Below are 10201 nucleotides of genomic sequence, written 5' to 3'. Positions count from 1 at the left end.
TATTGTTTTACATTGTTCAAATGTATGAAGTGCAGATGTTGGGGCAGGAAATAATTTACAAGTCATTTCCTCATCGCTTAGTTTTTGTAAAAAGACGACTCTCCAGGGCAAGTCTTGTCACAAAGCGATGGAAATTGATATTTTACTGCCAAAAATGATGCAAAGAAAATGCAAGGAACTTATCACCAAGTTCTATACTCGGCCTTTCTTTTTTTTTAAGGTTCGTGTTATAAATTTCTCTACCACAGCGCTATTCCAATTAGGTTTTTTATTGTTCTGCACATGTTACAAGTATGAAAAGAACCATGTCCGAGACTCTAGGCAAATCGAGCCCCTAAATAGTTAAAAATTATGTACCGAAGCGGAGGTCAACAACTGTTTTAGTAAACACCATGCAAAAACAAAAAGAACTTAGTATATATATATTCTGTCGATATACCAAAAAATAATCGGAAATTAATTTGTTGACACGCGATTTTGTTTCTTTCTCCGCTCTGAGGTGAATAGTGCTTGCTAATCACTTCCGAACCAGCCAATCAGCGCGCATGAAAGGGACTATTCGCCTTTGTAGTATATAGTTAGAAGGTTAATTATGTTTATTATTCTCAGAATCGCTTATTTTGCTCTCATTGGATCATTCAATTGGTCCTCACTTGTCTCCCTGCCTGGTTTGTTCCTAGTTCGATGTCAGCGGCATTCACCACGCGGTTGACATCTTTATTTCTCTTTCCTATTTGTTCGATAACTGACCCAAATCTTCTATCGTCAAACTTTTCGGCTTCAGCCTGGCTTTTGTTCAGAAGTATTTCAATGAGAGCAACACGAAATTGTCGTAACCTGACTGAATAAACGAGTGGATTAAGTAAAGAGTTGACGAGAGCTAAAAATATTGCTGAGTTAAAAATTATATATCGTACTTTTGTCGAGATTGCTACTTCTATAGTGTTACTGAAAACTGTAAAAGTCATGAAAGGCAAATAACCGAAAATTACTATTACAACAACAGTCCTTGTAACTTTAAAGGCTTTTTTGTCCTTTAAAAAATTTTGCCTGGCCTCCACTGAAACTTGTTGGTCTGCAATTTGTCTTTCATGTCGACGAGTCTCACGGTAAACCATTACGTTGCAGAAAATGATGTACGCCAGAAATGCAACTATGAACACATTGTTAACAGTAATGGAAATTTTACGGTCGATTATCCCAAGGATCTGTAAGACAGCGCTGACAATCCATGCTACGACAGAGGCAATTAGCACGCGTGTCTTGGTGATGGTTCCATGGTGGGTGAGGGTATGTTTGATGGCTATGTAGCGTTCTGCGGTCATTAAAACCAAGTGAACGAACGAAGAGAAGAGGGCAACGCTCGCTAAATATCTGGCTGCTTCCTGAAGTTGACATACTTCTCCAGAGATTTCCCCTTGCAGAATCAATATTTCATAAGATATGATAATTGGGTAGGCAAAGATCCCGACGATCGTATCAGTTGTCGCTAGGCATGCAAGGGCTATGTTGGACGTGGTTTGCAGTCGTCTCTTTTCTTGACAGCAAAGATGACCATAACGTTCAGTACGATGGTGAAAGGACAGGTAATTATGAGGATCACTATTTGGACGACTAAAAAAGTGTAAGGTAGAACTGAAAAATGATTTGATACGAAAAGAAGAAACCAACAATCTGTGAGGTTGGTATTCTGCAGTTTGTTGGTGAGGTTCATCTTTTTCCCGCCTTCTCTTCGAATCTACAATTTTTCTTCTGCCTGTTGTTAAGTGAGCTAAGTGAGCCAAGAAATGTTATGAGCTGTTTTTTTGCATAAGTTTGTTTTATTTTGCATAGTTCCATGTAAACAGAATCTGTTTCTCATGTGATTTCAAGTGGATAGGTATGTCACTGTCCTTTTAAGTGGATGATCTTTTTTGTTCTTCATTTCCTTTAAGCGACTTCCACTCCAATTAAAATCGTCCAAATTTCCCACTTTCCATTTCATAAATTTCCCACACTGAGGTATGAATAACAAACATCTTCTATTTGGCTCAAAAGTACGCATGGATGTTTGTCCGCGAACATTATCTGTTCCGAGATGCGAAGAGTTCAGTTCAAGGAACAGAATATGTCCGCGGACAAATATACCAGCATATGTAGTTTTTGCGCCGAAGGGGGGCTCATGTATTTATCATCCTTCAACACGTGGGAAAAAGATGTGTACTGACAGATTGTCTTTTACTGCGTGGGATGTTCACTTTTCAATGTTCTCTGGTACAAATTCCTTCTTCTAAAACGCTCCCTTAACTTAAATTAAATTCTAAACTAAGACTGATTGTTGTGGAATGAAGGTTAAAAAACTGGGGAATATTACTTGTGGTGTATCCTCGGATATTCCCCAGTTTTAGCTGAGTCAAGTGATGTTTTTAGACCAATCGTGCGTAAGAAAAGATATTCGTTGGATGATAAATGTAAATGAATGTTTTAATAAGTCGTGTTAAATAGCTTTGTGAAAGAAAAATTATGACCAGATGGATCAATGAAAGAAACAATTCAAAGTTGTAAGGGGATGAAAATGAAAGAACTGAAGCAGGAAGAACTGCACGAGGTATTTTTATTACGTAACACACGAGGTAGTTTTATTATGTAACATTAGGAATGTCACGAGGTAGTTTTATTATGTAACATTAGGAATGTAAAGAGTTGTATCAGGGGCGAGGCAGTTAATTGGAAGGCCAATAAGATATGGTTTTTGCTTCGAAAGATGGCGATTAATAATGGTAATCGCAAGTAAGATTACAGACAGAATTGGAAGACACGAAGTCCTGTTACCAATTGTAAAAAGTTCAACAAAATTTGAGAAAGTAACTAGGCATTGGTAATACGTTTTCATAAAAAACAACATTTAAATTGGCGAAATACGCGACAACAGCGCGCGCACATGACGTGTTCCACTTACACAGGCATTAAACTGTCTTATTACAAGGATGACGCGTACACTGTACTATTAAGACCAAGACCTATTAGTGCTCAAATCGGGATGGTAATAATTAAGCCCGAGCTCTGCTCCCGCTACCCGATGTCTCGATGGAGGAGACGGCTGCACTCAGGCCAGTGAATCTCAGCTCCTATAACAGCTCTAGATGGGGATGTTTAAAGCACCACAAAACTTATTCTGGTTCACTGGTTATTTGGTAATTATTGGCATTAACTTAAGGGTTATATTCAAGTTAACGAGCGTAACGTGTCGTAACCTTTTCGCCACAGGAAAGTTTTTCAACCTCAGCACTAGAGGATCTCAACGGGGTTAACCAATAGCCGTAAAACAGAAAAAACGACGAAGCCGTTAGACTAAAAAATCGTGAAGTTGTATCGTTAGTAGTGAAAATAGTTAACCGAGAAATTTTCCTCTGCTAACTTTAACTGAAAAAAAATCAATCGTTAGTTGTAAAATGGCCAAAATTAATAAATGAGAAAGCTTCTTTGACCAGCAGGAGAAAGAGCAATGAATTGACATATCTTTGAAATGGAAATTTTGAAAATGACACTTCGAGATAGAGGAAGTTAAACAAGGTTATGGATAGGCTGGAAGACTGCATAATAAACAAACAAAACAAGAACAGATTATTAGCAACAGTAAGAAAATGAGACCCGAGTGAAACGTTAATCTTTTCATGAGCGAAACTTATTCGAGTGTCGACCATGCCAATTTGACGAAAGAGACATGTTGATTTAGACGTCGAACATTTTGTGCCCGTCCTGTAGTCATTCCTAACACGAATACGAGATTTTATTGAACTCAGGATAAATTCGAGTCATTAACTTGTGAATTGTTTTAAGCGCACGCTAAGGTCGGCGCGCGCAAACCAAAGCTGTTTCAAATTCGAAACAAGTGGGACTAACAGTTATTTCGCCTTAAGACGGCAAAGTAATTTAGCAATTGACGAAAATTGACGAATTGTATCCATTACTGCTAAAAAAAGGTTAACCGTTAAATTTTTCTTCTTCTAACTTTGACGGAAAGAAATTAATAGTTAGCCGTCATATAATGGTTGAAATCTGAATCGTCAGCCATAAAAGCCATCATCCCTTTGAGACCCTCTTGTTAAACCTTTTCTAATTGCTCTTTATTTTCTTTTAGCGTTCTGTGCTGCTGTGTAATTACTAAAAGGTTCCGGCAACTCTGATTGTTTATTACGGCAGAAAATCAAGTTTCTGAATTAGTTTTTTTCGTGGCAAAATGTAAAAGTATTATACTTTTTGTGACTGTTACTTAATACAGCGGTAAGCTGAAAAATAGTTTATATATTTTTTTCGAAAAATTCTGTATTGTTAGCTTTTTTACGGTGGCCCCTAAGTGCCATAACTCAGTATACATTATGAAATAAAGCAGCTTACTTCGTAAAAATGAGCCTCCTCGGGATTCTCAAAACACAAATAGTGAACTGAACAGTAGATTAAGGCAAGTGATGTGGATTCCAATGTCTTGCTGACTTAAAAAAATTACTTGCTGAAGTCAGTTCTAGATAAACGTTACCATTCATGGAAAACGTCCCTTCAGCCTCTGAGCTGCTAGTACATCAAGGGATTTTATGGTGTGATTTTATGTTATTGTAAGTTGTGACATGCTCTAGAACCCGCATAATTATGTCTTTCCCACGGGGTCGCTAGACTTATCGCAAAATAGCCAACTAGAAATTGTAGAATTTGGAGATATCACACCACGACTCCAGACGAAATGACAGTCGGACGAATTTTACTAGTCACCAGTCTTCGCGACAACTTCGATGATAAAAGAGCGCTTCTTAGAGGGAAAAAGTTTTGAAAGAAATCTAGCCCGGTTTGAAGGTTAAAACAGAACTTTAAAAATATCAAACTGAGAAAAACGATGGAAAAAATGCGTGTCGTGTGCCCTACAAGCCGCCACATGGAATGACATTACTGTAGAACATCTATTAGCATATGTGCACTTGGCAAGTAAATCTTGTCAGTCTCATCTCAGCAAATTGAGCTCTGCGTGTTAAAAAGGTCTCAAATTGCATGCTAAAACACGCAAATGCATGTGACAAGTGCATGTGGTAATGCCCCTAAATCACACGCAAGACAGAATGATTAACTCGCAACGTTTGTGTTCTGATTCAGTCCGTAACCTTTAACCAGATGGTTCATAGCTTTCTTAGTCAGGTTAACATCGAAGAAATGGAATTAACCATATCATTCCTCAAACAACAACAACGACAAAAAAATCAACCAAACAAATTAACAAAAAATACTGCAGAGGTGGGAATATTTCTTTTTTATAAATTCTTAATTACGACAATGAAGACCCTAAGAAGAGGTTATTTCAATAATTTCACTCCGCTGTTTTTAGATTAAACTTTCAAGGGAGAAAATAAGAGAACTACTTTAGTTAATTTATGAGAGGTAAGGCACTGCAAAAATGATGCGGTTTGAACTTTGTCACCCAACTCTGGATCTAAGAGATTGTGTTTTAAATATCATATAAAGGAAAGAGAAGAGGCTCGCTAACTTTAGCTGAAATAATGTCCAGTCCTTCAGGGTGTCGCAGATCAGGCACTATTTCTGAATGAACATAACTTTTGTTCTTTTTTTTAACCTCCTCCCTTGTATTTTTCCATCTTTCCGGGTCCAGACTCTTCAGATGTCGTTGACTACGCCCGGTCTGTCTCAAAAATACTATATGACAATCTGTTTGTGTCGTCTTATCTCTGATGTACTTTGTTCGCGTTGATTTTGATTCTTCACTGTAGGTTCACTCTGTAAAAACGAAGAAAACGAGCCAGCAAAGGAAGGAAAATTTTTTATACATAACTCTCCTTTGTCAATGTTTGGAATAAACACGAGCTCTTATTTTTATTGGTTTTATTCCAAACGGATATATTACTACAAAGATATTTTCTTCCAGGTCTCCAAAGCCAAAGTAAAAAGAAAGAAAAGTAAATTACATTTAAATCAGAGATAGTGTTCGATAATAATATTAATAGTGATGAAAATAGAAATTAGGGGAATTAAATTCAACTCAGGCGTTTATTTGTTTGCTTGGACAAGCATTTGCTCAAGATTTACCCGGTTCACGGAAACTGTGTTTGAAAGAGTCCTGTATCATTACACCGATTAATTAGAATCTTTGATTTAATACTTCTTGGACTACAGCATGTAGATCAAGTTAGTAACCAGGCCATTTTGCTTCACTCATTCAGCTTCACACTTTAACTCCCAGTAATGCCGGATTAACATGTAACTTCTCACTATAACACTCATACATTATTTAACAAACAGGTAATGAGAATACTCAAACTTATCAGGTAGAGATTGTTATCTTGATTTAACACCAGATTCTCGTGACTATTCTGCAAGGAAATGCGTAGCAGTCAGGGAGAATTAGATCATTGGAATTTAAGGGTCAACTCAAGCGCAAACACAATAGCCTTATTTAACAGGGGAACGGTGTAAAAGCCGGAATACAAACTTAAATTTGGAGATACAAAAGAAGAAAGTTTACCAAAAAGTTGACGTTTCATTGACATTATGACGCTATTTTCAAGAGAACAATGAATATTCTTTGATTGCGAGAAGACTTAGCAGAGCTGAATTAATCAACACGAGGTATCAAACAACGATCTTCGGTTGGCACCTTGGCTCAAGCCATACCTTGTGCACGATTTGTTCAAATGGGCCACCGCATAGGGTCAAGGATATGATGTCTACTGAATGGTGTTCGAACACATGAAGATTAGTGCTAAACCGCCTTAGACAAGAGTGATTGTTGTGAATCAACAAAATCACCCGTTATCAACTGCTATGGCATGAATTAACCTCACGCAACCGAAACACACTTCTATTCTGTGATACAGCAAGAGAACACTTTATTTATTTATTTCACACAAATTGGATTTTTGTGCACTGGTCGACCAAGAAAAACAATGAATATAACTTTTATTTCAAAGATTACTGATATTTTTGTTTTTTATGGGGTAATTAAAACTTGACTGTTATATGGAAGGGATCTTTACAAGACAACCTTCCCATCACATTTGAAAATTATATTTCATATAACTTTTACTTTGACCTCAATACAAATTAATATTTATTTACTTTTCTCCGCTAGCGCACATCTTTCTCAGAAATAGAAGAAGAGTAGAAGTGAACTTGAACGATCAATTTTAAAGTTCAAATAAGGCTTAAAACTGCTTATGAAATTTAAGATTCAAAATTGCAAGCTTTCGGTAATCCACGTCATCATTACCGTATGGCTTGTTTTTTCAAATAACACATCTAACGCAAAATATGACGATGTATGATTAATGATATAAATGACATCCAATATTAGAAAATGGCGCCCAAATGTTGCGGTTTAAAAGTCAGTCTTTTTGGTTCTCCGCTCTGTTTGGTAGTAGCTGCAGATGTTGTTATGGAGGTATTGTTTATGCACCCTTATGTACAATCCCGTTCGGGTCTATGCACGACTTCTTGCCTCCAGCTTTTGGAAAATTTTTGCATCTCAATCTCTTGGGCCAACGAACGTGATGCAAGCGCATGAAAGGAGCACAACCTCTCTTCGCTTGTTTGCAAGTCGAGCGACAAGGAGGAAGTGGGTCTGTGACATTCGGTCGGCATTCAGGAGCGTACATGGAGCAAAGAAAGAGCTTCAGATTTGGAGAACACTTGCCTCCAAATAGTGGCCTGAACTGTTGGAAATAGACGGCATCTTCCTCCTTGATGTTTGGTAGTGAGGTACGGTTGTAGCCAATACCTTGGCAGAAAGGTATTTTTATCTTTTTACATTTCTTTGGAGCGGTCAAAGTTTTCGTTGGAAGAACAGCGACTGAAGGTAAAGATGTCGTTACGGATCCTTTGGCTGAATTTCCGTTTGGTCCTATGCATATCTTATGGCCGAGTTTCGGAAAATTTTCGCATCTCAATCGCTTGGGCCACGAAAAGCCGTACTGGCGCATAAGAGGCGCACAACCTTCCCTTGCTTTTTGGCAAAGCGATCGACATGGGGGAATTTCTTTCCCATAGTTCCACTGACATATAGGAGTATAAATGGAGCACAGGAAGAGCTTCAGGTCAGCCGAACATTTGATCTCGACTAGCGGCCAGAATTGGTGAACTTCAAGCGCCGCTTCTTCCTGTGTGTCGTGGTTGAACATGTTTGGCATGTAGGTGAAGTTGTAGCCGATGCCCTGACACAAAGGTATTTTGATCTTCTCACATTTCTTAAATGGGGTTGTTTTCTTTGGAAGAACAGTCTCTAAAGGATGAGCTGTCGTTGACGTTCCGTTCGCTACAATTCCGTTTCCTTCCATGCACGGCTTATCGCCACCGAGTTCAGGAAACGTTTTGCATGTCATGCGTTTGGGCCAAGAAAAGCCATACTGACGCATTAAACGTGCACAACCATCTCTTGCCCTTTCACAAATCGAACGACATGGTGGAACTCTTTTTTTGACGTTTGGCTGGCAGTTTGGAGCAAACATGGAACAGAGGAAGAGCTTCAGGTCCGCCGAACACTTGATCTCTACTAGCGGCCAAAATTGATGAACTTCAAGCGCTGCCTCTTCCTGCGTGTCGTGGTTGAACATGTTTGGCATGGAAGTGAAGTTGTAGCCAATGCCTTGGCACAATGGTATTTTGATCTTCTCACATTTTCCTATTTTACCAGAAACGCAGGTGAGCGCACTCAAAAGCAGCAAGGTCGTGAAAACGACGCACTGAATTTCAGCCATTGCAATGGTTATTGTGAGAGTGTTGTTGATATCTGACTCAAGCCCTTTATGTACGTAATTCTTGTCAAAATCGTGATAAAATGTTTATCCAAGCTTAAGGTTTCGTTAACCAGTCAATGGCAATGACCTTGTCTGGACTGTACAAATGATACGATTAGCTAAACGAGATTTACCGAAAATAGTGGATTTAATTACTGAGCTTTATAGCTTTGCGCAAATCTTTATTGGCTACAATTTGTTTCAATTAGTTTTGCCTTAAAGTGAAATAGAACTCCACCAAACGTCTGTAAAAAATCTTTTTGTCGAGAAAGGTGCAACGCAACTTTAATCAGTTTAGCCCTAATTTCTTGTAGATTAATCATTTCATGTTAACAAAGATCTAGCGCCCATTAATCATTATGGCTTTTGATCAATCTCCGGCAAAGTTTTCTCTGCCATTTCCCCAAGTTCGAAAACGTTTTCAGGAGCAAAACAGCAAAATCAGCTCGAGACTGATGTCCCAGTAGTCAATAACGATTGTTGTTGCTCTATTTCTCATTTACTCGGTGTGAGTTGATCTCGATTCTTCAGTTAAAGTTTGTGGGATTATGAAAGCAAAATCGATCGGCATGAGCTTCAAGTTTTTAACACACTCCCATAGTGACAGTTTTAAAAGTTTAAGCATTTAAAGAATGTGAAATTCTACCTCGATGGCATTTAAAATGAGGAATTCGCGAAGGAAATAGGTTAACCAAGGGCCGGGTCGCACTAGAGCGAATTTTAGCCAATTTTGTTTGTATAAGTAATAAATCTGTCACCAAGTAACGTAAAATAAGTGCGACCCCCAGTTTCAAAAACTCGCCAATTTTTTGCGGATTGCCAAATTTTCGCCAGTCTTCAGAGAAGCCGAAGTGCTGCCTCGAAGGCTTCCAAATTTTGGCAAAGCAAACAATTTTGTTTGTTTAACCATTGAGCTGCCATTTTTCTTCAAACATACTTGGATCAAGTTACGGCGGGAAAAATTACTTTGTTCGGCTAGTGCAGGTTAGCACGTACGATGTCGGGACAAAATAATTTTTTTCCCGGTCTATCTGACCCTTCTTTCTATGGTTTTTACAATGGAAACGCGGAATACGAGCGGCAGTTTTTTGGAAATGCCAATGACTCCTACCCTGGATCGGCACCAATTCAAGCGAACCCTACGTCTTCTAACAGCAGACACTAACCGTTGAAAAGCCAGCTGATAGTGCATCAACAATACTAAAAACGCTGCGTTGTTCTGTTGAGACTGAAACACAAAATTCAACAAAAGCCCGAAAGCCGCGAAAATAGTCACCTGTATATGACGATCCATTCTTGCACAAGCAATGCACGAGATGTTTTCTTGACTGTAGATATCGTGACATGACATATATGTCAATCAGCGAAGTTTTGGCTCAAACATGTTGGTCCAATGCGACCACCGCCAAAATTTGGCCCTCGCGAAATTTTTG

The 10201-nt window shown here is 38.5% G+C and overlaps 1 protein-coding gene across 1 annotated transcript; it reads right to left on the bottom strand.

The window, feature by feature from the left end:
- Positions 1-6849: 6849 nt before the first annotated feature.
- LOC131783108 (uncharacterized) lies at positions 6850-8790 on the bottom strand. The gene has a single exon (XM_059099851.2). The coding sequence runs from the start codon at positions 8727-8729 to the stop codon at positions 7425-7427; it is 1305 nt and encodes a 434-aa protein (XP_058955834.2). The 5' UTR covers positions 8730-8790; the 3' UTR covers positions 6850-7424.
- Between the last annotated feature and the right edge of the window lie 1411 nt (positions 8791-10201).

This window comes from Pocillopora verrucosa, chromosome 13 (assembly GCF_036669915.1).
Source record: "Pocillopora verrucosa isolate sample1 chromosome 13, ASM3666991v2, whole genome shotgun sequence".
Taxonomy (NCBI): domain Eukaryota; kingdom Metazoa; phylum Cnidaria; class Anthozoa; order Scleractinia; family Pocilloporidae; genus Pocillopora; species Pocillopora verrucosa.
Note: the sequence above shows the minus strand (reverse complement) of the source record. Positions and strands in the feature narration are given on the sequence as shown.